Source organism: Marmota flaviventris, chromosome 1 (genome assembly GCF_047511675.1).
Source record: "Marmota flaviventris isolate mMarFla1 chromosome 1, mMarFla1.hap1, whole genome shotgun sequence".
Lineage (NCBI taxonomy): Eukaryota > Metazoa > Chordata > Mammalia > Rodentia > Sciuridae > Marmota > Marmota flaviventris.
The window spans coordinates 206446295-206472726 of record NC_092498.1 but is presented as its reverse complement, the minus strand read 5'-3'; the positions used below and the strand labels follow the sequence as shown (position 1 = coordinate 206472726).

Below are 26432 nucleotides of genomic sequence, written 5' to 3'. Positions count from 1 at the left end.
CCCCTGTCTGCCGCTTTCTGGAATTGGTGTTCCTGTTTGGGGCTCTATAAAAAGAAAAGCCAGTGGAAAATTGTCGTGTAGGTGCCAGTTTCTCCACTTCATGGTTCTCAGAATAGTTCAGAATTTTTTAATAATTATTTTTGGGGCTGAGGTTGTGGCTCAGCGATAGAGCGCTTGCCTAGCAAGTGCAAGGCCTGGGTTCCATCCTCAGCACACATAAAAATAAAATAAAGATTTTTTTTAAAAAAGTTATTCTTTAATTCTTTAATCTGTGGCTTAACAGTAGGTCTTATTATTGTTATAAAAATAGCACACATGCATGAAAGCAGTGAGCATTAGTAAGGATATTACGTGTGAAAAGGAGACTTCCTTTTGCTAACTTGCTCCCAGTCCTCCTCTCAAGAATAATTCTTATATGTGTTTCCAGAAATTTTCTCTTCATTTGCAATCAAACACTTATCTTTCCAAAAAAGGTGACAAATAGCATCCCGTGGGTTCTGCCCCTTGGGTTTGGGGTGGGGAGTCGGCCTGTGTTTTTCCCTTGGCCTGTCGGGTGCTCCTTGTCAGGGCAGTGGCAGAGCCGGCCCACAGCTCTCAGAGCCCAGGGGTCGCTCAGGCACCGTGACTGATTCACCTTACCTGTGCTCAGGCCAGCAGCACAGCCTTTTTGATGTATCTCTGTGTCTAGTCCCGTGGGAGTGTGATTATGGTGGCTCAAAAGCATCATCAGGCCTCTCTGGCCTTGCCCATGGCCTGCAGAGAAGCTATGCCATCTGTCGTCCCCCTACCCACTCTAGCTTTACAGTGTGTTCATGCAGGTGCAAATCCTGAATAGATTGTTCCAGAACCATTCTTCATGAGTACTTCCAGCTTCCTGTAGGTACCTTGCATCGGCTAAGCATCTTTGACCTGTCAGTCAGTGATTGACACAGAGCCAGAGAGATGAGCTCCAAACCAGCTCTGAGCCTCCCTCCCAATCCTGCAAGTGCTGACGTCACCTCCAGGACACATCTTGTCATTCATAGCAAGGAATACAGAATCTGGCTCAAGGCCCCTTGGTGACCAAGCAGACACCAGCCACTTCTTGCAGTCAGGGCTTTGCACTGCTGCCTGTCTGTACCCAAGATGCTGTGCATTTCGGGCTGGGATTGTGGCTCAGCAGTAGACCGCTCGCCTAGTGCGTGCAAGGCCCTGGGTTTGATCCTCAGCACCACATAAAAAAAAATTAATAAAATAAAGGTACAACTAAGACTTAAATAAAAAAGTATTAAAAAAAAAAAAAAAAGATGCTGTGCGTTTCCATGGCAGTCACTTGTGCAGCGGGACGGCCCGGTCAGTTGGCTGCAGGTCTGCAGGGAGAGTCCCTGTGTAGGAGGACCCCGCTCAGGTATCTCCCTGCTGAGTGTCTCCCTCCCGAGTCTCCAGGTCTCTGTCCTGCCCTGTGTCCGTCAGAACCCTGGTCACTGTGGCCTTATGTGAGCCTTCTCCCTGCCTTACGGTGTCTAATGATTGGGAACACGGGTCAGTTCCCTAGAAAACGGGCATCTAGTGAGCCAGTGCCACCTGCACACAGGACTGTGGCCAGACAGTCGGTACCCACCTGGGCTGTAGTCTGAGCCCAGAATAGCTCGGCATGGCCGGACATGCGGAGAGCCAGCTCGGGCAGGCCCTGCTGCTTGTCCCCAGCGCGGCTCACCTCCTTCTGTGTCCTCAGTTCACAGGCAACGGGCCATGTGAGATGAACAACGTCCAGAAGAGCGACCATGACAAGAGTCTGGAGCACGGCAAGAAGCGCTCTCGGCCCTCGCTCCTCCGGCCCGTGTCCGCCCCCGCCAAGGTAACCATGCCGATGCACATCCAAGTCCCTGCGTGGGGTCACCCAGCAGCCTGGCCTCCTCTGTGGGGACCAGGGAGTAATGTGCAGAAGCCCAGGCAGCAGGCCAGAGCTGAGGCTGGACCCTGTTCTGGTTCAAAATTCACCATCAGTGGGACTTGAGAAGTTGGCTACCTCTAAGGTGACCACTCACCTGTTCTCCTTGTTTCACAAAATTGTTGTGAAGAGGAGAGTTCTTCCTTCAAGTCCTGAAGAAATGGGGTGTAGCACTGTCTGCTCCTTTTCACAGTCATGACTCTCATGGGTGAGATTGCCAGGTTCAGTTGGATGGGTTGGTCACTGCACAACTGGGGAGCAAGGGTGGCCGAGATCCAGCTCCTGTCCCGCTCCTCGCCCCCTGGTGGTGGTTATCTAATTCCATCATTCGAGCAGTTGCTGGTTGACGTTCTACTGTAATGAAGAACTTTGTCCTCATCACCATCTATTTATTTAGTCACACATTCCAGCGCAGATTCACGGTGCACTCTGTTACTGTCATTGTTCATCTTTATACCCGAACTATCCCGGGTTTGGCCAGTGGGCCCCTGCAGGCCAGCTCCTGTCTCCTTTGACATAGCCTCGTTGTTCTCCAGGCACTTTGGAGATGGTTGTGGCAGCACAATGTCTTCCACATCCTAGGGAGCAGCTGGCTTCAGGTCCTCGTCCACCTTAGGGACAAGAGTCTTCACCCAGCTTTAACACCTGACTTCTCCAGGGTCCTGCCAGCGCTGTCCCCTTGTCACTGTCTCAGCCCACAGGATAAAACGCACAGGAAGAGGTTTCTGATGTCAGAGGACCCAGGATCACACCCCCTGCAGGGGTGCGTAAGGCTAACTCATGGGATTTCTCTCCACAGAAGAAGATGAAACTCCGAGGTACCAAAGACCTGTCCCTCGCGGCTGTGGGGAAGTACGGGACCCTTCAGGAGTTCTCCTTCTTTGATAAGGTGAGAGCGGGCCCTGGCTTCCTTCCTCGGGGGCCATATCCAGCCGCTGGTGCAGTGCTGCCTGGGCAGGTTCCCGTCCGGCAGGTCTCCCTCAGCCCAGGTCTGCAGGGTGGTACTCCTGGGCGAGGGAGGTGGCTCTTGGGAGAGGGTGGCCTCCCGCTCTCTCCACAGAAGGGCTATGGGCTGTGTGGAGCTGGAGTGTGGTGTGGCAGGCGGGAGGTGGCTGGGCAGTGGGAAGGCCAGAGCTCCCCCCAGACAGGGTTCAGGGACATGTGTGTCTGCCACCCTGCACCTATGTGGCCTTTTCTAAATCGAGGGTGGCCTTGGGCTTCTGCCCAGAGTCAGTGGGCAGAGCGGTTGAGATGGCCTTGTGTGTGTGCAGACAGAGCCCAGGCTGAGAGTTGCCCAATGGGCAGTGTTCACTTCCCGGCCACACCCGCCCTTCAGAGCCTCTGCTGGCGTTGGTGACGTGTGTGATGTGTGAGCACCTGGTTGTGTCTGAACTGCCCGCTGGCTGAGGAGCAGGCTCCCAGCAGCCCCTGACGTGCTCTCCCCACAGGTGCGCAGGGTGCTGAAGAGCCAGGAGGTGTACGAGAACTTCCTGCGCTGCATCGCCCTCTTCAACCAGGAGCTGGTGTCGGGCTCTGAGCTCCTGCAGCTGGTCAGCCCGTTTCTAGGGTGAGCAGCCGGCTTCCCAGGCCCCCCGAGTGGGTCTGTCTGCCTGCAACTCCATCCGCCTCGTTTTTGAAAAATGATGCATGTGTCTTATGGTTTTGTTTTGTAATCCAAATTGTTATTGAGATTGTTTTAGATATACATATATTTGTCAGAAATGATATGGAAAAAGCCAGGGGACTCTGTTTCTCTGAGGGTGAGTGTCCTAACCAGGATATTGACACTTAGGCAACCCACCAAACCAGCTTCCCCATTGTACCCATTTTGTGTGTGTATAGAGGGTCCCCAACTTAATGATGTTCTGCTTACAATTTTCAACTTTATGTTAGTGTTGAAGCAGTACAGCATCTTCAAAAAAAAAAAAAAAAGGATTTATTCAGGCAGAAGGAAAATAATACAGGTAACAAACTTGCATCTGCCTAAAAAAGGAAGAGCATCAGAGAAAAATATAAAAAATATAAATATGAAAATATAAATGAATGAAGTTTTAAGCTCGGTGTAGTGGCCATGCCTGTAGTCCCAGATGCTGTGGAGAGACCAGCTTGAACAATGTGACAAGATCCTGTCTCAAAGAAAATGGTTTTAAAGGGCTGGAGATGTAGCATAGCAGGAGAGAACTTGCCTGTCATGGGGAGGCCTGGGTTCCACCCTAGCACCACCAACCAAACAACACAACACAGAGAACCTCTTGCACTTGGTAGGTACATACTACATGTTGTTGTTCTGTTCAGTTCTTCTGACAACTCTGCAGGCTGCTGCTGTGGGAATCCCTTGGCATTAATTAAAAATAAACTTCCTGCCTGGCACGGTGGCTGGGGAGGCTGAGGCAGGAGGATCCCGAATTCAAAGCCAGCCTCAGCAACTTAGCGAGGCCCTAAGCAACTCAGTGAGGCCTGTCTCTAAGTAAAATATGAAAAGAGGGCTGGGGAGGTGGCTCAGGCTTTAAACACCCCTGGGTTCAATTCCTGGTACCAACAAAAACCAAAACAGACTTCTTTGTACTTTTTTTTCTAATGTGAAGTGAAACAGGAAACCTCCCAGTGGTGTAGAGAGTGGGACCCGCCATTCAGGTCACAAACAGCTGCTCCAGCTCCCAGGAGCTCCTCCAGGCAGCACCGTCACTGTCTCCTGACTGGAGTGGCTGCCTCCTGGGCGGCTGTAGTGCAGCCACCTGATGGGCGACTCCAAGCCGCTCGGGGTTTGTTTCTCATGGAGTGCTCCTCCTCACCTTCTGGGGATACCTTCCAAGACCCCCAGTGACTGCCTGAGACAGTGGTTGATACTTGGTGTCCCAGGAGGATTAGTCCCAGAAATCCTCATAGCTACCCACAACTGTGGGTGCTCCGGTCTCCTGGATAAAATGGCATAGTGTCCCCACGGGACCTCCACACCCTCCTGCAGACTTGAAACCATCTCCAGGGAACGTGGGATACCGAACGTGACATGCAGGCTGTGTACATGACTGCTAGAGCTGTTGTCTAGGAAATAGAGGAAGGCTCTGTACTCGTTCAATACAGACACAGACCTTCCTGGGGTGTGGTAATGCGTTTCTACCTTTTTGTCTTTTTTTTGAGCTGAGGAAGCCAAAGCCCTGATCAAATACTTACCCAGGACAGGCTCTCATAAGTGAACTTGGTGTGCTATTAGGCAGAGTCCCAGGCGCTCCAGCCCCAGTGCCTAGCCCTTGGCTTGTCCTCTGTCTTCAGGGTATGCATGTGGCCAGAGAATGTAGTTTGACATAAATGGGATCACGCCTTTGGGCTGAGCCATAGTGTATTTTTTTGATGGTGCTAGGCAAGTGCTCAACCACCAAGCTACATTCCCCACCCTGTTACTTCATTTTGAAATGAAGTAACATTTCCTCAAGCTGTCCAGGCTGTCCTTGAACTTGCGATCCTCCTGCCTCAGCCTCCCAGGTAGCTGGGATTACAGGCGGGCTCCTCTGCACCTGGATCATCGTGTCGTTTTTAGACTGTTCATTTCTTGGGCATCTTTTAGTGTCAAATATGAGTCCACGTCATCATTTTTGTGGCCAATGGTATCACCTTACCTCTGTGTACCAGTTACAATGGGCATTAGTCTCCAGTGTCTCCCATGAGCCAGGTTGACAGCACACTCGCTGGGCTGCCAAACTCACAGCACCAGCCATGGTCACCAGGAGACGCTTCCCGGGCGTCCCAACAGACAGTATAGGAACGTGAAGGCGATAGGACTCCTGGTCTTGTGCTCTGAGAGCAGCCAGGGCAGGTTGGCAGTGTCCAGCCTCAGCTACACTTCGCTGGCTTCCCATGTGGATGTGGGACACATTCCCACTGAGGCCCCTCTGCCCAGCTCAGAGTGCACTGCTCTGAGCCGGGACCTGGCCGGGCAACAGACAGTGCTTCCAGCAAGATAGCTTCTGCAGTGTGTGGGATGTAGGAGGCACCCATGCACAGCTAGCGGGTGGCACGTGTGGTGTGTGACCAGCCCTGAGCCTGAATCAGACCCTGCTTCCTACTGGGAGGGTAGGCCTCACCTTCTGCCTCTGTCCAGGGGCCGTACCTCCTCCTGCAATGGTCAGGAGGATTGAAGGAGAGGAATGAAGGACTGAGCCTCTGACAGGTGGACGGTGCTTGGTTAGGGCCACCTGTTTGGTCTCTGTGTCCCTGCAGCAGCGAGAGATTTGTATGAGGGAGGGTACTTGGGGTTCTGCGTCAGGCAAGGTCCACGGAGAATGGAGCAGGCCTTGCTGGCCGGAAGCGTGCGCCTCTACAGGGCCTTCTTTGCACGTGTCAGCTTCAGTGCAGGGGCAGCTGCACTGAGCATGACCCAGGGAACTGCAGCTGCCCAGCTGGGGTGGGGGCAAGTCGGGTTGACGGTCTCTTTGGAGACCTTTATCCAGCAGAAGCCTCCAGGCCCCCCTGCACCGTTCTCCTCACCCTCTTTCCTCTCCATTTGCCATTTGCCTGGGGTCTCCTGGGAGCAGAGCGGGGGCTGGGCTTTCCTCACAGGGGTTTGCAGACAGCAGTATCATGGTGGGGGGATGTAGTCTCTGCGTGCCACTGGGCTGCCCAGCTCAGGCACAGCAGGATCATCATGCAAATGGAGTGACCACATCCTCTTTGGTAGGATTTGATATTTTAAACAGAAATTCAAGTGGCAGTAGGGGTCAATTGCAGTAAAGTCCTCCTAGTGACACTGGTGGTTGCATTGTGGCTTGTGAGAATGTGTCCCTAGAGGGGCTCGCAGGGAGGAGTCTCCCCATGAGGGAGGAAGGCTCTAGATCAGGGGCAACAGACTTGATCTGAAGGGACAGTCCCTGTGGAGATTTGTCCACTCTAGTCCTGCAAAAGCAGCCACAGGAGTAGTAAGCAAATACACAAAACGGTGTCAATAAAACTTTATTTATAAAAACAGGCAGTGGGCAGATGGGTGGCTTCTGTCCAAAGAATGAGACTGCTCCTGGGCTCCTGCCTTCTGGAGCCCCAGTTTCTGCCACGTAATGTCATTATTTCATCCCCACAAACCTGGGGCCAGATATGCCTGAAAGACAGCCATAGAGGGTCCCACAGCAGGGCCCCAAACTGTCCCAAGATGGGGCCAGGGATTCCAAATAATGAAGCCCCCAGCCCTGGGGTGATCAGCCCAAAGCATCTGTTGGGGAAATTGGAGTGCTGTAGTGTGTCCTTATGGTGGACAGGGAGAGTGAAGGAGTGACCCACCTGGGCATGTGCCTAGTGCCCTGGGGATGGAGTTTTGTGAGGGCTTAGGGGATTTAGCTCAGGGCCAGGCTGGTTTCTTTCTGTGTTTTGTTGACAATCTGGGCTCCGTTGCCTTCCCCTGGGAGTGGCCTGGGCCGTGGATGGGGCTCAAGTCTGCTGTGGGACCTGCAGCCTGCTGGGTCCCAGAACCAGCAAAGCACTGTGTGTGTTCCCTTCAGTCATGACAGGAAGGGAACAAAGAACTGGGAGACCTTACATCCTCCTTTCCAGCATGTATTGAGGCCCCCCTGTGAGTGGCTGGGTCAGTAGCTGCAAACAGGCTTGGTTTTTGACCCAAAAGGGTAGGAGCAGATTTACTGAAGCCCCAGAGTGGAGGAGAGACCTTATGCCCTCGAGGCTCTGCTCTGCCTTCTGCTCCCCTGCGTTCACTTTGTCTCTAACCTCAGGCGGCCCCAGGGATGCCAGCTTACAGTTTATCTTTATCTTTGAAGGAAATTTCCAGAACTCTTTGCACAATTCAAGTCTTTCCTGGGGGTAAAAGAGCTGTCTTTTGCGCCACCCATGAGCGACCGATCTGGGGATGGAATAAGCCGGGAAATTGACTATGCATCCTGCAAGCGCATCGGGTCCAGCTACCGGGCTCTCCCCAAAACCTACCAGCAGCCCAAGTGCAGCGGGAGGACAGCCATCTGCAAGGAGGTAGGGATCGGGGCTCCGAGGTCAGCCCGCAGGGCTTCCTCCCCAGCCCACCCAGCCCTCCAGCAAGCACTGTGGCCCCATGCTGCGTATGAGACCCAGTGCTGGCCCCCCAGGTATGGGAGGACAGATGGGGCCAGGATCTGGCCTGGAATCCCCCTGGGCAGAGGTGGCAGTTTCATATCCAAAATGCAGATATTTGGGATTTGACTCACTCCTCCATCATTTAGACCTGGGATCATTGCTGCTGGGATCCCGCTGTGTCCCTGGGTTACTGACATCAGTCTGGTTTAGCTTGACCCGGAGACACTTGAGAATTCGTGGACAGGAGACTGCCACATTCCAGGATTCAGGAGCACCTGCTGGTTCCAGAACATCTGTAGTCCAGGGGTTTGCAGAGTGCCATCAGCCAGACCTGCCACCTGCCTGTGTCTGACGTTTCACCAGCACACAGCCATGCCCATCACGGGCACATCGCCCGTGGCTACCTTCTCGGGACACAGGCAGGGTGGAGTGTTCAAGACAGACCAATGGCCCACAAGATGTAGAATGGTGGTCATCAGGCCTTTCAACAGAAAGTTTGCTGACCCCAGGGATAGTTTAATGCGGTCACTTAACCAAAGTCCTAGGTTTCCTTAAAATCTACTCTGAAATCAGATTTACTATTTGTATGGTCAAGTAATCACCTATACATGAGGACAGTGTCACACATCTTCTGTGCCAAGTAACACTGTTAACATCTGGCCACTAGCACCTGCCTCCCTGTCACTTGTTTCCTCTTGGTGCAGGTGCTGAATGACACCTGGGTCTCCTTCCCCTCCTGGTCAGAAGACTCCACCTTCGTCAGCTCCAAGAAGACGCCCTACGAGGAGCAGCTGCACCGCTGTGAGGACGAGCGATTCGAGGTGTGGCGCCAGCACCCCTGGCCCTGTTCTCCCGGCCACCTGTCCTTCCTTCCCACCCTCTGCTGCATTCCCCCTCACCTCCTGTCCACCTGGTGTCCTCCCAGGGCTCATCCCCTTCTTCCTTCACACCTGTTAGCCCTGGGAGCAGGGATTCCAGCACTTCCTGACAGTGGGCAGCTCCCCAAGGCGTCCTGTTTCTTCTGGTCCTGGTGGCCCCTGTGCTGGTAACACAGTGATGTCCCCATCTCTAGCAGTAGTGGGGGTGGAACCCAGGGCCTCACATGTGCTAGGCAGCTGATTAAGATCATCAAAGTCATAAGCAGAGTAAGAAATCAGAGAGCAAGTCCCAGGGTGATATCTTGCAAAACTCCAGGACAGTGCCACAGCCAGGGCCCCGACATCAAAACAACCTTGATCTCTTTCAGATCCCCAGTCGGACTTGCACTCACCTGTGCACACGCGCATGTGTGTGTGTGTGTGTGTGTGTGTGTCTGTCTGTGTGTTTTCCACTGCTACCGCAGGTGGGGATCTATAGCAAACAGAGATGCCTTGGCTCGAGGTTCCGCAGGCTGAGAAGCCCAGCATCAAGGTGCCTGCCTCTGGCGAGAGCCCTCTTGCATCATCACAGGGGAAGGGCAAAGAGGGCAGGCAAGACGAGGGGACAGAACGTGGCTTTGGCAACAAACCCCCTCCTGTGACACTGTTCACCGGCCACGAGGGTGGTCCAGATGCTCGGCCTGCTCGGAGGTCTGCTTCTCGGTGCTGTTGCTCTGGCAGCTCAGCTTCAGTGGGGGGGGGGGGGGGAAGGGGCGTTGAGACCACAACAGAAAGAGTGTGCATGTGCACAGGCGTGTGCATTTGCGCGTGTGCATGGGATGTACGTGCGCATGCATTTGTGCCATCTTCTCACCTGTGGGGGTTCCTGTGTCCACCAGAGTCCAGGTTCTGGACAGCTCACCCCTCATGCTGCCCTAATTCATAACCACACCAGCTCCTTTCCCATCTCCACCCTGTCCCTAACTCCTGCCAGCCTGTCCTCCCCTCTGTCACTTTGTCATTTCAAGAAGTTGTTTATCACCACAGTGTCTTCAGGGCTGTGTTGTTGAGCGTAACTGTGCTTTTGATGCCCTGGAAGAGGGTCAGCCTAGGGACCATTCCCCTCCTCAAATGTGTCCTTTGTCGTCCTGGCTGCTGGCCGCTCACGCTGTGGTGGGCCATCTGCAGGTCTCTGTCAGTGGTGCCATCGCTGGGGTCTGGACACCCACCCCAGGCCACCGGGCTCACCCCAGGCAGCCCCGGCCACTTTTCCCTTTCATATCCAGCACAGTGTCCCCTTCACTGACCAGGTGCCCATTTCCCCACGTACCAGGCGCCTCCCTGAGTGCCTGTGACCGACGTGTCCTGCCTTCCTTTCTGTAGTTAGATGTTGTCCTGGAGACCAACCTGGCCACCATCCGTGTGTTGGAAAGTGTGCAGAAGAAGCTCTCGCGGATGGCACCGGAAGACCAGGAGAAGTTCCGGCTGGACGACTCCCTGGGCGGCACGTCGGAGGTGATCCAGAGGCGCGCCATTCACCGCATCTATGGTGACAAAGCCCCTGAGATCATCGAGAGCCTCAAGAAGAACCCCGTCACCGCCGTGCCTGTCGTCCTGAAGAGGTGTGGTAGGCTTCCACCACCCTCCTTCCTCGGGGAGCCCAGTGGGCGCCTGTGGCCTCAGGCTGGCACTGTTCCCAGCTTCCGTCCTCTCCCTGCTCCACTCCAAGGGGAGTGCTGTAGACGTGGCTAGTCCTCCTGGGACCCTCCTGTGCACATGGCCACACCTAGACATAGAGTCAGTCATCCCTCTGAGCCACAGACTGGCTCCAGGACCCCATGGATGTCCAAATCCATGGGTGCTCAAGTCCATCTATGAAATAGCGTAGTTTCTGTGTAGAACTCACCATATCCTCCTGTGGACTCAACTTGTGATGCTGACTGCAATGCAGGTGCTAGGTGAATAGTTGTACTGTATTATTTAGGGATCGCAACTCAGTTGAAGACACAGTTTCTTCCCTTCAGATGTTTCAGTCTGCAGTTGGTTGACTCTGCAGAGCCGAGGCTGTGGTGGGAGGGCTGGCTGTCACTACTTTAAAACACAAATGGGACCCTGCTGTGTCAGAGCTTGGTGTTTATGTAACAGCACCTCTTAGAAACTGTCCTGCGTTCGCAGGTGCTTTACTTACTAAGTGGCCTCTCGCAGGTGGGCACCAGCCCCCGGGTCGCAGACCTGGGCATAGCTACTGTGGCTACTTCCCACAGGGTGCCAGTTGAGCAGAGGAGCTGACTGGGGACCAGCAGCCACAGAGTGTGCTCCGTGCCCAGGAGGAGGGAGAGGAGCTGAAGCAGCTCTAGTGCTCCGCAGCCCCGGCCACTCTTTCCCTTTCATATCTGGCACAGTGTCCCCTGCACAGACCAGGTGCCGTCGGACTAGGCCTGAGTCGTGGCTGTCCCCAGTCGAGTCTAGGAGGAGATCAGACTTGTGTCCTACAAGGAAGGTGCCCTGAGGAGTCCCCAGTGCTGAGTGCATCTCGTCCCTGCAGGCTGAAGGCCAAGGAGGAGGAGTGGCGGGAGGCCCAGCAGGGCTTCAACAAGATCTGGCGCGAGCAGTATGAGAAGGCCTACCTCAAGTCCCTGGACCACCAAGCCGTGAACTTCAAGCAGAACGACACCAAGGCCTTGCGCTCCAAGAGTTTGCTCAACGAGATCGAGAGTGTCTATGATGAGGTGAGGGCCTCCTGCCTGAGGCCAGGCAGGCGGGCAGTAGGCAAGGGCCAGCCCCTGGGTCTCCTGCCGCTGCAGGCAGGTGGCCAAGTCTCTGTGCCTTTGTTTCCCAGCAGCTAGGGGCTTGGTGGCTTCACCCTGCAGGGCTGTGTTGGGTGAGGGTTGTTCCTGGGTTCTGCAGCCCAGGGGTGTCAGGGACTCTGCCGGTGTTGGGGAGAGGCTCCCCCGGGCGTGGAGGACTATGTGCAGTCAGCTATCAGGAGCGGCTTCCATGTGTCACCGCTGCCTGTGCTCCAGGCGCTGCTAGTACTCCCAGAAGGAGTGTCGTGACCCTGCTTGCTGGGCGCAGCTGTCCTTGTGCTGATTTTGCAACAAGGAGACGGAGGCACCAGACATCGCCACTAACTGGGGACCAGGGTCCTGAGTCCCCGGATCCTCTGACCCTGGGCTTCGCCTCCGGCTCCTATGGTCTGCCTCGCCCCTTGGCAGGCTGTGGCCCGTCGGGCTCAGGGGCACGAGGAACAGAAATGTGACAGAGCCGCTCCCTCTGGTTTTAAGAGTCTGGCCCTTGGTACAGCCTGCAGGGGAGCCACTTGTTTGCAGGAGCCCAATGTGGGAAGCTTGGTGGGAAGGCGATGGCCCCTGGACATGGTGGCAGCCAGATGCCGGAGAGGAGGTGACCAGGGAAGGGACACTGCTCCTTGGGCAGGAGCCGAATGGGGGTGGAGCTACTTCACCATCCTGGTGTCTACCTGGGCAGGTGACATTCTGCTTCACGCCTCTAATCCCGGCCACTGTGGCACCTGAGGAATTCAAGACCAGCTTGAGCACCTTAACCAGACCCTTTTCAAAATAAGTAGTAAAAAGGGCTGGGGATGTAGCTCGATGTTACAGCTGCTGGGTTCAGTTCCCTGTATTACATACACACATCCATACGTCATCAGTCACTGAGTCCCCTTCATTCCTTACGTAACCACACAGTAATGATTGTACCTCAACTTATAATATGGAAATCAAAGGCAGAGGAGCCGGGAACTGGTCTGAATTCTCCTGCCCTGCATGGGACACAGCTGGACAACCTGTCTGCCCAGAGCATATGTGACCATTATGGACACCATCCAGGGCCCAGCCACAGATGGCTTTCCCTCCAGGGCCCTCCCTGCTGGGCTGTCTGACTGCTGAGGCCCACCCCACGGGTGCTCTGGCTTCCTTACTTTAGTCCTGGGTGGGTCCGCAGGCCCGAGACCTGTCTGTGGGGATAGAGACACCTGCAGGATGGGGCTGATGATATGGCTCTCGGACCCACCCATGCTACAGCTGAGGTCCTGGGCCTCTGCCAGGGGCTGGGACTGATAGGGTGCCCGGGTACAGGGACACTGCCGCCTTCACCCCCCCACCTGGCGAGTCTCGTGGTGGTCCCTGTTCATACCTGTCAGACCCTCATCTCGCGGTTCGCAGAGCACCTTTGCCATCTCATTGCATGCCTTGTTCTAAAGAGGACTTTTTAAGATGCTTTTCGAGGGCATCTGTGGTATAGATGAGGCAAGGGAATTGGGAAGCTGGAGGGGAGCTCAGGTCACACTGAGGAGCCAGGGCAGGGCTGAAGTGCAGCCCACTGTGGGCGCCAGCTCCCCAGGAGCAGCCCCGCTGACATCGCAGGCTAGTGACCAGCGCCTCCCATTTGTAAGGGAGCACGGCCCCCAATGAGAAGCAGGACTCCTCTGCTCCGGAAAGCTGGGGTCCTGGCCAGGGACTGTGTGGAAGGCTCCCCCTGCTCATTCTGTGTTTGAGGGGCCCTTCAGTATCATGCCCTGGACTCACCACTGAGAGCCTGAAGGACACCCAGCCCTGCCCACAGGGATACACTCACTTTACACAAGAACCCGGGCACCTCTACCTCTCTGTCTGGTGTTTAGAGGATCAGTGGGCCATGCAGGAGAGGACTGGGTGTCATGGGGTGCTGGAGGAAGTAGTGACTGTCTTTGGGTTTGGGGGAAGAAAAGTCGTTATCCAGATGAAGCCCGAGGGCAGCAGTGAGCCCAGGGAGGAGGTTGTCTGGGGAGAACAAGTGAGCAGACAGGCATGTGCAAGGGCCCTGTGCATGGCAAGGGGAGCGCAGTGCCCCCAAAGCATCAGAGAGGAACAGGGGCTCCTTGAGACCTTAGGGGCCACAGGGCAGGGCACCAGAGGCTGGGGTTTTCTGGGGGCCTGGGCAGGTCTGGGTGGTTTAGTGAACTGGCCCTGCTGCTCTCAGCCAGATCTCCGTGGACGCAGGAGAGTGGGTGGGGCTGGTGGAGGGTGGGGAACAGACAGGGATGGTAGGGTCTTGGTGACGTGCATGGTGTGAAGGACTGCAGAGGGACAGAAGGGTATCACAAGCACCAGTGCATGAGTGACAGGAGGGCAGAGAGGCCCGGGGCCCACCCAGAGCCTCCCTTACCCCAGGCCCCCGAGTCAGCTGGGATCAGGGGCTGGGGATGCTGCTCACCTCCTGACACCTGGCTTCTGGGCTGCCATTGGCTCTGGTGGTGGCCAGTTGACCTTGTCGGAGGGTGGCCTGGCAGGGAGCCGCATGCCCGTTCAGGTACCAGAGCTAGACTGCAGCTCAGGCCCGAGTGTGATGCGTTAGAGCCCCTGTGGTTCTCAGGACCCCCATCTTGGGGTTCACTCAGCTTTGCTGCCTGGGACCTGTGACTCTTCCTCACTTCAGCAAGAGGACCAGGGACATGGGCTCCAGGAGAGGCTGAGCAGATGTTCCACATCCCAGATTCTGCACTGTCCTCACCTCCCTGGGCAGTGCACATCCACTCTGGGTCCTGGCTCCCAGTGACTTGTCTGTGAGGGTGGGGACACCTCCTGGTGCTGGGCTGCTTCCCACCTGACGGTTGCTCTGTCCCCTCAGCACCAGGAGCAGCACTCGGAGGGCCGCAGTGCCCCCTCCAGCGAGCCGCACCTCATCTTCGTCTACGAGGACAGGCAGATCTTGGAGGACGCGGCGGCCCTCATCAGCTACTACGTGAAGCGGCAGCCAGCCATCCAGAAGGAGGACCAGGGCACCATCCACCAGCTGCTGCACCACTTCCTGCCCAGCCTCTTCTTCTCCCAGCAGCTGGACCTGGCGGCTTCGGAGGAGTCAGCCGATGAGGACCGGGACGGCCCCCCAGGCCAGAGCTCAGACCCCAGCGAACGAAAGAAGCCGGCATCAGGGCCACAGAGCAGCCCCCCAGAGGAGAAGGGGACCTTTGGGGACACGCCAGCTGCTGAGCAGCCACCTGCACCACCACCCAAGCCCCTGGACGACGTGTATAGTCTCTTCTTTGCCAATAACAACTGGTACTTCTTCCTGCGCCTGCACCAGACCCTGTGCTCCAGGCTCCTGAGGATCTACCGCCAGGCCCAGAAGCAGCTGCTGGAGCACCGCACCGAGAAGGAGCGGGAGCAGCTGCTGTGCGAGGGCCGCAGGGAGAAGGGCAGCGACCCCGCCATGGAGCTGCGCCTCAAGCAGCCCAGTAAGCGCCCCATGGGGCCCTCGGTTCAGGCTCATGACTTGTGACTAGAGGCACAGATTGCATTTCTGGGTGGCCTTTGGTTGTGAATAGTCATTCCTCTGTGTCCTTAGGCTCCACGACCTCAGCTTCACCCACCTGCACACTGAAAATATCCCCCCTAAATTACATCTGTGCCAGACACGTACAGACCTTTATTTTATTGTCGTGATCCCTAAACAATACAGTGTAACAGCTGTGCCTGAGCGTGCCTTCAACTAGGTGTTCTGAGTGACCAGAGGTGATTCAGAAGTCTAGGAGACTGCTCATGGGTTCTGTGTAGATACATGTCATGGACAGAGGGACTTGAGCCTCTGGGGGTTGGTATCTGTGGGGTCCTGGAACCAAGGGTCAACTGTTAATTATATGATTTTGAGTGGAAAGTTGCAAATGGAACGTTGCCAACGTACTAAGAGATTCTCTAGTACCTCTCCCAGCTTCCTCCAGCAGTGACCCCTTTCCTAGATGTAGTCATGTCCAGACAGGAGACAGGCTTTGCACGTTATCCTCCTCCACAGCCTTGTCTCACCAGTCTTCCTGGTGCGTGTAAAGCCACCACAGCCGTCTCTAGCTGCCATCCCCAAGTCTCACGGCTGAGCCATGTATCCAGACTGAGCAGCTGGGTGGGGGTGGGGGTGCAGCCTGGCTGTTCGTGTTCCCTGGTGATGCCAGGTTCGTCCTGGGTCGGCTGCGCGTATGCCAGGTCCTTGGTGGGGGCTGCCAGGCCCACAGTGGGGTTTCCCCGGGCTCCGAGGTGGGGACTCAGCCCACGGTCTGCTCATCCTCCTGGGAGGCAGTGGCCAGGTGTGGGGGTGGAGCCTCACCATCCGTCTTCCCTAGGTGAGGTGGAGCTGGAGGAGTATTACCCGGCCTTCCTGGACATGGTGCGGAGCCTGCTGGAGGGGAGCATCGACCCCACGCAGTACGAGGACACCCTGCGCGAGATGTTCACCATCCACGCCTACATCGGCTTCACCATGGACAAGCTGGTGCAGAACATCGCACGACAGGTGAGCAGGGTTTGGACTTGGGAAATCAAGCCTTCCTCCACTCACGTACCAGAAGGCTGACCCTGTGGTCGGCTCAGAAGAACTTTCCATTCGTTCTATTGAGATGAAATTCAAATAACGTAGATTAATCATTGTGAAGTGCATAGCTCATAGCATTTAGTACAGAACAAACATCCCTAATCCCCAAAACCCAAATCCTAAATGCTCCAAAATCCAAAACTTTGAGCATCCATCTGATGCCAGGGGTGGAAAACTCCATACCATATAACTTTGTTTTATGCACAAAATGATTTAAAAAACTGTATAAAATTGCCTCCAGCCTGTGCGTATGAGGTGTGTAAGAAGCACAAGTGAATTTCTTGTCTAGGCTGAGTCCATTCCCAGAATGCCTCATCATGCACATGTAGATATCCCGAAAGCTGAAAACACTGGATTGTGGAATCCAGAACATCTCTAGTGTCCAGTGTCTGCATAGGGGATGCTCACCTGTGTGTCCATGGCATTGTGCGGCTGCCACCTCTTTCTAGTCCCAGAACATTTTCATTCCCCCAAAAGAGAGACCTCCATCCCCCTCCCTCAGCCCCTGGCAGCTGCTGCCCTGCTTCCTGTGTCTGGGTATTCCTGTGCTGGCCACTGCACATCAGTGGACTCACGCACCATGTAGCTTTTTGCATCTGGCTTCAGTCACTTGTGTAATGTTTTTGATGTCCATCACTTTGTGGCCTGTGCCAGTGCTTGGTGCCTTTTCAGGGTTGCGTAGCCTTCCCTCCTGTGGCCGATGTGTTTAGCCATTCATCCACTGCAGGTGGTTGGGTCGTGGCCACCTTGTCTCCACAGAGCAGCAGTGTCTGTGTGAGCTCAGGGTTGAGTCCCTGTTGGTCTTCTTGAGGGTAAATGGATGGCACATGTCCACTTACCCTGGGGTACATCAGCCATGCCCATCAACAGCAGTTTTATTGCTGGTGGAAAATGGCCACAGCTAAATGTCAGCAAAGGATGTGGGTCATAAACAAACAACAAAAGCCCGGCTGAGCTGGATGAGGCCCAGACACGAGTCTGCCTGGTTGCTGCCGGAACTGTTCACCGCGACCTCTGTTTCCTGATTATCAAATGAGGCCATTTATTGTCAAGCAGATAAGAAGTTGGGAAAGAAAGTGTGTGGTTAACCCTCATCCAGACATGGCCAAGGGAGCTCTTCATCCTCCGGGATTCAGGGCCTTGGCCTCGAACGATCCCGCCAGGCCTCCACCGCTGATCCTCACCCAGCCCCAGAGACTGTTTGCTGAAGTAGAGCCAGAGGGAACGAGCCAGGCCCAGAGCAGCGGGTGGGCTTGCACCTGTGCAGCTTCCCCTCATGTCCCCCAGCCACCCACCCGCATGGGCTTCCATCCTGCCCTCTGCACCAAGCGCTGAGCCCTGTGTAATGGTCGTGCCCAGGAGCACCATTCTGGGGGACTCCTGGTTCCCCCACTCCTGTACCCGCTGAGGACACCTGGGCTGTACCCCGTCCGGGCTGTGAGCAGCAGCATGTTGTGCCCCTGTGCCCTGGTGCAGGATGTGACTGTGTCCTGCTTCCCAGGGCTCACCTGGCAGTGGACAAGGCCGTGCCCTGCCTGTGTCCTCGCCAGGGCTCACCATCCGTGGTCCTGCTCCTGTGGGTGCCTTGAAGCTCACGTTGCTTGGGGGTATGGCCTGTGGAGCCGTCCTCCGTGTGCGCCCTATTGCCCCAGAGCTGCCCTGTCCACCCACAACCAGGCCTGGGGCCATGGGGCTCTGCGAGGCAGCAGCTGTGTCTGGATGCCGCCCTCCTTGATCTCCACTTCCCCTGCAAGCCAGGGGCGCGGGTCTCTGTCTCTTCCTGACTCCATCTGCAGTGGTGACCACTTTGGCTGGGTCATGGAGAAATAGCACCCAGGTTCCTGCACAGTGTCCCACGGCTTCTGGGACAGCAGGCTTGTTTGCAGCCCCAGGAGGTTAGGCCAGATTGGGCACTTTGATTACTATTTGGGTGGGGGGAACCTTTCTATAGAATCTCTAGAACCTGTGCAGCTGACCTGCCATGCCCTGGTCTCTTGCTGTTGTCCCCAGCCGTGGCTGTACTGAGCTCCAACCACAGCCCCAAGGCCAGGTTCCCCCAAGGGCTCCTCCACCCTGCCATTGGTGATCTACCTTGTCCAGGTTGGGTCTGACGTCTGACCTCTCGGTCTCACTTTTTTTTTTTTTTTGGAGGGCCAAGGAAGGTAGCGGGGATTGAACTCAGGGCACTTGCCCACTGAGCCACATCCCCAGCCCTATTTTGTAATTTATTTAGAGACAGGGTCTCACTAAGTTGCTTAGGGCCTCACTGTTGCTGAGGCTGGCTATGAACTGGCGATCCTCCTGCCTCAGCCTCACTTTTTAAAAAATTAGCATTTTTTAAAAATCCGCTCTTTAGCAGCAGCGGGTCTTTGTTGGGTGCCAGCAATGTGCCAGGTACCCCACAAGACCTGTGCATGTCTAGATGTCACTGCATTTATTAACAGTGACAATTGGGGAGGACATGTATGGTCCCCCTGAGGTGTAGGGCCACCTGTCAAGAGCCCAGAGCTGGTGCTGGGCAGAGTCCACGGCACACAGCTGAGGCTCGCCTCCAGCCCCGGCTGCTCTCGTTGTTTCTTAAGGAACATAAAGATAAGAAACCTTTAAACCAAAGATCTAGGGGAAGTCCCACCTGCCATCACACTGCTTTCAGATAATGCACGTTCTCTTCCACGTCTTCGCTGGATATTTCTCACACCCGGGGGTGGGGGTGGCCTGGCCCCTCTGGCCTGCTGTGGTCGGGCTTGGGCTGCTCTACACAGCTCTGAGGTCACCCTGGGCAGCCCTCAGGATCCTGGTCCTCGCCCCAGGTCTCGTTTCTGGCCTTTGCCAACTTCCTCTTGGGTGGGGTGGGGCTGCAGCAGGAGGGGGGCTGTAGTGCCACCTGCTGTCCCTTTCTGCCAGCTACACCACCTGGTGAGCGACGACGTGTGCCTGAAGGTGGTGGAGCTCTACCTGAATGAGAAGAAGCGGGGAGCGGCTGGCGGGAACCTGTCTTCCCGCTGTGTCCGAGCTGCCAGGGAGACCAGCTACCAGTGGAGGGCCGAGCGCTGCATGGCCGACGAGAACTGCTTCAAGGTGAGGCCAGCTCCCTCCACCTCACGCACGCACGCACGCTGGGGCAGTGCCGGAGCCCCCAGGGGCGGCTGCGGAGAGGGCTGGACGCTGGTTTGGCTGCTGGGTGGCCCGAGGTACCATGCGCTTCACCTGCTCAGACTGAGACACTGGCCTGGCCTGCGAGGGTGAGTGCAGGGCCTGCGAGGGTGAGTGCAGGGCCTGCGAGGCCCGCAGCCTACAAGGAAGCATCAGGGCCTTGGAAGGTGGCAGAGCAGGTGACCGATGTCCTGTGACCTTGTCCTGGCCAGCCAGGCTGTCTAGGTGGCTTTAGGCTTTTGTCTCCCCGCCTCCACCCCAGGTGATGTTCCTTCAGCGCAAAGGACAGGTGATCATGACCATCGAGCTACTGGACACTGAAGAGGCCCAGACAGAGGACCCTGTGGAGGTCCAGGTGAGGCCCCAGCCCCAAATCCATGCATGTGCATGCTACATAGGGGAGGGGACAGCATCCAGGGACAGCGTGGCAAGGCTCCTGGGCACACACTGGCCAGGGGGCTGCTGGCCACCATTCCAGCAGTGGCTCCTTACAGGCAGAGCCTCCCTGCTGCCTGTTTCCAGCCCCTGTACCCACATGTCCAGGTCAGCAGGACAGGCAGGGCCGGGGGCCTCCCGGGCACGCCCACCTCCGGGCGGCAGCTGAACCGCCTACTGCAGATCCTGGAGGCCGGAGGCCCAGGTCCAGGTGGTGGCAGGGTCACACTCCTGCAAAGGCTCCCGGGGAGGGTCCTTCCTGGCCTCTTCCATGACTGTGGAGACCCCCTTCCAGGAGTTTCCAGGAAATGTGATCACTTAGCTCAGGTCTGACTTGAGCAGGACGGGGAGTGGGTGGAATCCCTTGACCACACAGGCCATGGCCACCCTGCTGAGCCCTGCTGTTGCCCAGCCCCAGGTCCCGTCTGGTCTCCCCTTCCTGTTGTTTGTGTCCTGACATCCATTCCTGTCCACTGCTCGTCCTGGACCCCACTCTCTCTGTGAGGAGTCCCTCCCTCCCATTCCCCCGAGTGAGGTTTTATGTGACACCCACCGGAAGGCCATTATGCAGCCTGGACTTAGCCATAGATGCCTGGAATACTGGTCACAGGCCCTGTTTGAACATGACCTGATTGTAGTGTCACCTCCTGGCCAAGTCCTTGGTTGCAGGCGACGTGTGGTGGTCTCTGACACAGATCAGACCCTCGGTGACTTCTGGCCTCCTTAGGCTTTGGGGAGGGAGGGTGGAGGTCTCCATGAGCTCCTGAGTTGGGGCCAGGGCGAGGGCCTGTGGCCCTGCCTGGAGGAGTCACGCTGTCTCCCTGTCCTCAGCACTTGGCCCGCTACGTGGAGCAGTACGTGGGGACTGAGGGCGCGTCCAGCTCCCCCACCGAGGGCTTCCTGCTGAAACCCGTGTTCCTGCAGAGGTGAGTGAGGCTCATACCCAGGGCTGGCTTGTCCTGAGGGGCGGCCCTGCCCTCCCGAGGCTGAGTCTGAAGCCAGCAGAACTGTAGGGGGGCCGGGGGTGGAGGCCCATTTCAGAGGCCCCCACTGACTGTGGGGCTGCATCCCCCAGCCAGGGAGCAGAGGAGCTGGGCCAAGACCCTGAGGGCCAGCCCCGGAGGGAGAAGCCTCGGGAACTGGCAGGGTCCGGCCAGGCGTGGCAGAGGGTGGCTCTGAGATCGCCTTGGCGGAGTTTAGATGTGCTGGTTTCTGGTTGCTTCGATACACACGCCCCGCCCCAGGAGGTCCTCGGGATGCTCAGGAGTTCCCTGGCCTGCAGACCTCCTCCTCTTCCCGGGGCGTCCCTGGCACCTCCTCTTGCTCCCAGGAACCTCAAGAAATTCCGGCGCTGGCAGTGTGAACAGGTGCGGGCGCTGCGCGGTGAGGCCAAGAGCTCCTGGAAGCGGCTCATCGGGGTGGAGAGCGCGTGCGACGTGGACTGCCGCTTCAAGCTCAGCACCCACAAGATGGTGTTCATCGTGAACTCTGAGGACTACATGTACCGCCGCGGGACCCTCTGCCGGGCCAAGCAGGTGCCGACTCCCTCTGTGATCGGGCGCCTGCATCTGATTCCTGCACCTTGGGGACCGTGGGTCCGGCCCTCTGTCCCAGGTCCCTGGCCACCCTAACGCCCCTCCTCTCTGCAGGTGCAGCCCCTGGTGCTGCTCCGCCACCACCAGCACTTCGAGGAGTGGCACAGCCGCTGGCTAGAGGACAATGTGACCGTGGAGGCAGCCAGCCTGGTACAGGACTGGCTCATGGGTGAGGAGGACGAGGACATGGTGCCCTGCAAGACGCTCTGCGAGACGGTGCACGTGCACGGCCTGCCCGTCACCCGCTACCGCGTGCAGTACAGCCGCCACCCTGCCTCGCCCTGAGCAGCCCGAGAAGTGACGCGCCCTCGGCCACAGCCTCCGTCCTTGGGATGTTTTCCTGAACAAGTTGGGGCCTCGTGTCCCCAGCCCTGCTGCTGCGGGACAGCCAGCCCCAGAGCAAGGCCCTGCCTCCCCTGGGCTCCCTGGCTCGTGTGGGCCTGTCCTGTGCCAAACCTGATCCCTCTGCACTTGGGCCCTGGGCGCAGCCCCGCCCCCCAGGGGTGGGCAGACACCCTGGCCAAGGAGCCCCACTGTGCATCAGGTGCCAAATCCCTGCTGGGTGGGCACGTGCCATCACTGACCCTGAAGTCCCAGTGTCTTGGAAAAGTCACAGGTGACAGATATGCAAGGCTTGTGCTTGGGAGAGGCTGGGTGTCCCCAAGACCCTGACACCAAAGTAGCTGGGCCCTGGGTGGACCCGCTTGTAAAGCAGGTCCTTCCCCAGCTCCCCAGAAACGTTGCCTGAGGGTTTGGGTGTCAGTCACGCAGCCAGTGATGGGCACCCTTGGTCATTCTTGAGAAGAGCCCCTCCAGCCCAGCGCTGGGGCTCCCACCGTAACTGTCCAGACCTGGAACCGGCGTCTGTGCCTAGAAGACCCCTCTCTGGATTAGAGATGCCAGACCCCTTGCTGATCCAGCAGCCACTCCCTGTCCCTGAGAGGAGGGGCTCAGGCCAGGTGCCTCTCTAGAGTGGTGTCCCCACCCGGGGAGCCCTGGGGCACCTGGTCCTGCCCTGCAGTGGGGGTCCTGGAAGTACATGTGTGCGCACACGCATCTGTTCCTTAGCGCTCTCCTAGTGGCCCTTACCTCTGCAGCAGCCCAGTCCTGTGGCTTCTTAGGGCTGGGGTCTCTGGACGCCGAGTCCGCCCTAGCTGCCCTGTCCTGCAGCACCACCCCAGCAGCCACGCAGCCCTCTGCCTGTCTCCGGGACAGCTCAGCTGCTCCCAGGGTCATTTTCTCTCTTTGTGAAGAGCTGAGGTGACCTGTCCCTCACTGGCCCCCAGGCTCTTTCTGCCAGATCCCACGGGACAGACTGGGCCAGCGTCTCGGACCTCTTCCCCCAGCCCCCTGCCCAGTCCCAGCATCGGAGCTGGAGCTGGCCCAGAGCAGCCGAGCTCAGCCTCCTGCAGCACAGCTGTGCCAAACTCAAGGATCCAGGAAGCAAACACGTGTTTCTAGAAGTTTCCTGTGGAACTGGAGGCTCCCAACACCTGTGACCCCAGGCCTGGGCACTTCTGAGCCCATGAGCCCACCACGGGGCCCTTGCCTGTCCCACGTGCCTCGCAGGCACTTTGTACGCAGCCTGGTCTCCTAGGAGGGGATCTGATCTCGGGGACTCCTGAGCCAGTCCCGCAGCTGGCTGCCCAGGTCCGCCCAGCCCGCAGCCCTCCCCGCGCCTCACCTGTGGCCAGGGGGAGACTGAGGGCCTGGGTGCTCCGGAGGCCCGAGCCCCTCCCCGCGGCCGTCCCACCTCCCGCATGCTTCTGTGGAGCAGCGCTCTCCGTTCCCAAGGAATTTCTGTTCTGGGGCTTGTCCTTCCTTCGCAGCTGTTTTGAATGTAGTTTTCCATTTCTATTTATTTGCACATTAAGGTTAAAAATTAAATATTGATGTAAAATCAAGAGGTTCTGTCAGTCATTTCCTGTGAGAATCCAGACACCTCCCTGCCAAGTGAGCCATTGAGTGTCCCCATGAGCCCACCCAGGGTCTGCAAGTGCCAAGACCCCCCAGGGGGTGGGACCTGGTTCCTGAAACCCAGAGGAGTTAAGGCAGCCCCTCAAGTGGCAGTGCTGGCCTTCACAAGGTCACCCCACCCCAGCTCTGCCTGCCCCAACGTGGGAATATTTTCTAGAACGTTCTGTCCTAATTCCATTTCCGCTTTCAGTAGAAATGAGAATCATCTCCTTCGCCTGAGTGTTGAGTGGTGTCTGCTTTGGGCTTTCTGCGCCCCGCCGACCGTCGCCTCCCCTGGGCCCCCACGTCCTGAGGCCTGCACCAGCACCCACAGAGCCAGCCTCCCTCCTGGCCCCACCCTCCACCCGCCGCCTGCTCCCTGGCCTTCCAGTCTGCGACCCCTTCATACCTGGGCAGCCCCCACAGCTCTGCTTACAGTCCTGGCTGATGCCACCTTCCCCTGAGGGTCCACATCCCCTCCCGCTTGTCCCTGGGCCTCCCCTTCCCCAAGAGAACCCACTCTCAAGAGCTGCCCAACCTCCCTCCCAGGACCCAGGTGTGCCCACACCCGGCGTTGCACAGGCAGAGTCTGCCCTGGGCACGCACACCGGAGGGTCAGGGCTGCTGGGCAGGCTGGTCAACCTGGCTGAAGTGGTCCTGTCCCCAGCCCATGTCATCTAGGTGTCCAGGGCCTCCGCAGTCAGAAGTGCTACAGGGACCAGAGGACATGCTCGGAGAAGCCCCCTGCCCTCCAGTGGGCAGGGTCTGACCGACATGCTGACAGTGATGTGGTCTGGGTCATCACCCAACAGTGTCTGGAGAGGGGCAGTGCAGCAGGGGTCCTGTGGTTGCTGAGAGCTCCGACCACCCACCGCCTGGACCCAAACTGCCACCAGCTACAGAGGAAGACGCAGCCCTGCGGACGCCTGGGTCACAGCCCCATGAGACCCAGAGCAGATGGGGCGGGCGGGCGGTCTGTGGGCCTGGAGGGGAAGGGCCGGCGTCCAGGGCTGGATGGGCCAGACCCCAGGCCCTGACTCCCAGAGCTGTCGGTGTGACACTGGGCGTGACATTTGGCCCCAGGGGATGGGCGGGCACCCTGTTCTCAGGCCAGACTCAGGGGTTAATGTGCTCGTCCACAGGGTGACGCCCACTAGGGACAGAGGAGGGGGTGGCAGGCCTGTGGGTGTCCACCTAACTCATCCACCTCCAGTGAGGCAGCAGAGGAGGTGCTCGGGGACAGTCCCTGGGCCTTCCCGGGGTCCCGAAGAACTGGAAGATGAAGAAATCTAGACAAGACCTGGGTCTCTTTGCCAAATTTTCTGTTTAAAAAAATATTTTTAAAAAATATGTATAAAATACAAATATGTACAATATAAATGAATTAATATAATGTAAATTTACCATTGAGACCATTTTTCAGTGTGCCATTAGGGCCCTGAGCACAATCACAGTGTCCTGCGCTGTCACCACTATATCCAGAGTGCTCCTATCCTATAAAACTGTCCCCAGGGAAGCCTCAGCCCGGTCCCGCCCCGCCCCTCTACTTTCTGTCTGAACTTGACGACCCCAGGGACCTCACAGGAGTGGAGTCGGTAGTGTGTGTCTTTCTGTGGCTTCTGTCACTCAGCATCACGTCCTCAAGTTCCCTCCATGTTACAGATCCTCCCTTTTTAAGGCTAATAGTCGGCATTTTAAAAATAATGTCAGTTTTTATGACAAGTAACACAGGACGTAGGAAATTCCAAAGTACAAAGAACCAGTCGGAGAAAAGCAGGCCCCAGCTCTCTCCCCAAGGAGAGGTGCCAGGACACCGCCCGACAGTAATGGGGATGTCACATGTCCTCACAGGGGCTCTGCTGGTGCTGTCACAGCGTCGTCCCATGGAGGGGCTGTTGCCGGGCACATCCCGGCCCCCCTTCCCAGGGCTGCCGTGAGCATCGCGGGCCAGACGTCTTCCTGAGCGTGAGCATCTCGCCTAAATTCCTGGACAGGAACCGAGTCAAAGCGCGTGAGTCACGATTTCAATGCATAATTGCCAGACCCCCCTTTCCCGCCCTGCCCTGCCCTGCCCAGTGACACGGGGCGCCCCCCCCCCCGTACCCCCTGGTGCCCCCTGGGTGTTCCTGGTGCTGCTCACACCCGGCTCGTCTTCTGCTTGTGGAGGACGCCTGCCCCCATCTCCGTTGCCAGGAGACACAGGCATGGGCTGAGGGACAACTGGATGCTGGTGCAGAGTCCCTTGTCCCCGCCGGAGCTCTCAGCCTTGGTCCCCTCTCAGGCCTGGAGGCTGGCTCTGTCCAGGACTCTGCACAGTCACTTCCTGGCTGATCCCTTCATCGTTGCATGTGTGGCTAGATGAGGACTCTGGTGACGCAGGAAGTGGCCGAACGGACCCCTCCCCCTCTCCAGTTGACTTTGTCCTCCCGGACCCCAGCCGGCCCTGGCTGCCCCTCCTGCTGCCAGACCTGCACCCCACCACAGCGGCCAGCCCTGACCCCAGTGTGGGGCTCCCCCATGCAGGACAGGTGGAGGTGTCTGTGTGGCAGGGACACCGCTGAGTGCCGTCACCCACCCCGAGCCTGCTTTCCATGTGCACAGAGGGTGCCCATCGGGTACTGCATAGTGTCCCCACAGAGCGCCAGAAGCAGGGATATGGGGGCGGGAAGGGAGGGGAGGGGACCCTGGAAGGGTGACTCAGTCCCTCTCCGTCCCAGGCGGAGGGAGGGGCAGGAAGCAGCAGAGGGGCTCTGAGAACCAGGCCCAGGGCCGCCGAGGAGCCCTGACCAGGGCCCCCATGGCAGAGGTGGCCTCGTTGGGGTCCCTCAGTCACTTTCAGCAGACCTCACCCTCACAAGGGGGCTCCCCCTGCGGCTCCTCACCTTGCTCCTGCAGAGGACGAGGCAGTGACAAGCTGGGGCAGTCCCCAAGAGGACTTGGGGTGCTCTGGGGAGGGGGTTGCTCACCTGCTTTTGACCTCTGACCCAGCAGGGAGGCTGGGCTCTTGTCCTCCCACCACAGACAGGAAATAGGGGGTGGCCTCAGGAAGGACTGAGTGCCCTGATGGGGCAGGGACATGGCAGGCCAGACTGCCATCCAACA

At 57.5% G+C, this 26432-nt stretch overlaps 1 protein-coding gene across 2 annotated transcripts in view; it reads left to right on the top strand.

Annotated features, from left to right (window-relative positions):
* Sin3b (SIN3 transcription regulator family member B) overlaps nucleotides 1-23278 on the top strand; it is a 40421-nt gene extending 17143 nt beyond the window's left edge. For both annotated transcript variants that reach the window (XM_027932010.2, XM_027932009.2), the window contains exons 6-19: nucleotides 1715-1837; nucleotides 2730-2819; nucleotides 3379-3497; nucleotides 7687-7894; nucleotides 8680-8796; nucleotides 10216-10454; nucleotides 11378-11561; nucleotides 14461-15067; nucleotides 15944-16113; nucleotides 19096-19269; nucleotides 19607-19699; nucleotides 20611-20705; nucleotides 21110-21314; nucleotides 21429-23278. In XM_027932010.2, coding sequence (XP_027787811.2) covers nucleotides 1715-1837; nucleotides 2730-2819; nucleotides 3379-3497; nucleotides 7687-7894; nucleotides 8680-8796; nucleotides 10216-10454; nucleotides 11378-11561; nucleotides 14461-15067; nucleotides 15944-16113; nucleotides 19096-19269; nucleotides 19607-19699; nucleotides 20611-20705; nucleotides 21110-21314; nucleotides 21429-21659 — 2655 coding nt within the window. In that variant the 3' untranslated portion in view covers nucleotides 21660-23278. The remainder of the gene's footprint in view (nucleotides 1-1714; nucleotides 1838-2729; nucleotides 2820-3378; nucleotides 3498-7686; nucleotides 7895-8679; nucleotides 8797-10215; nucleotides 10455-11377; nucleotides 11562-14460; nucleotides 15068-15943; nucleotides 16114-19095; nucleotides 19270-19606; nucleotides 19700-20610; nucleotides 20706-21109; nucleotides 21315-21428) is intronic.
* The last annotated feature ends 3154 nt before the right edge of the window (nucleotides 23279-26432 follow it).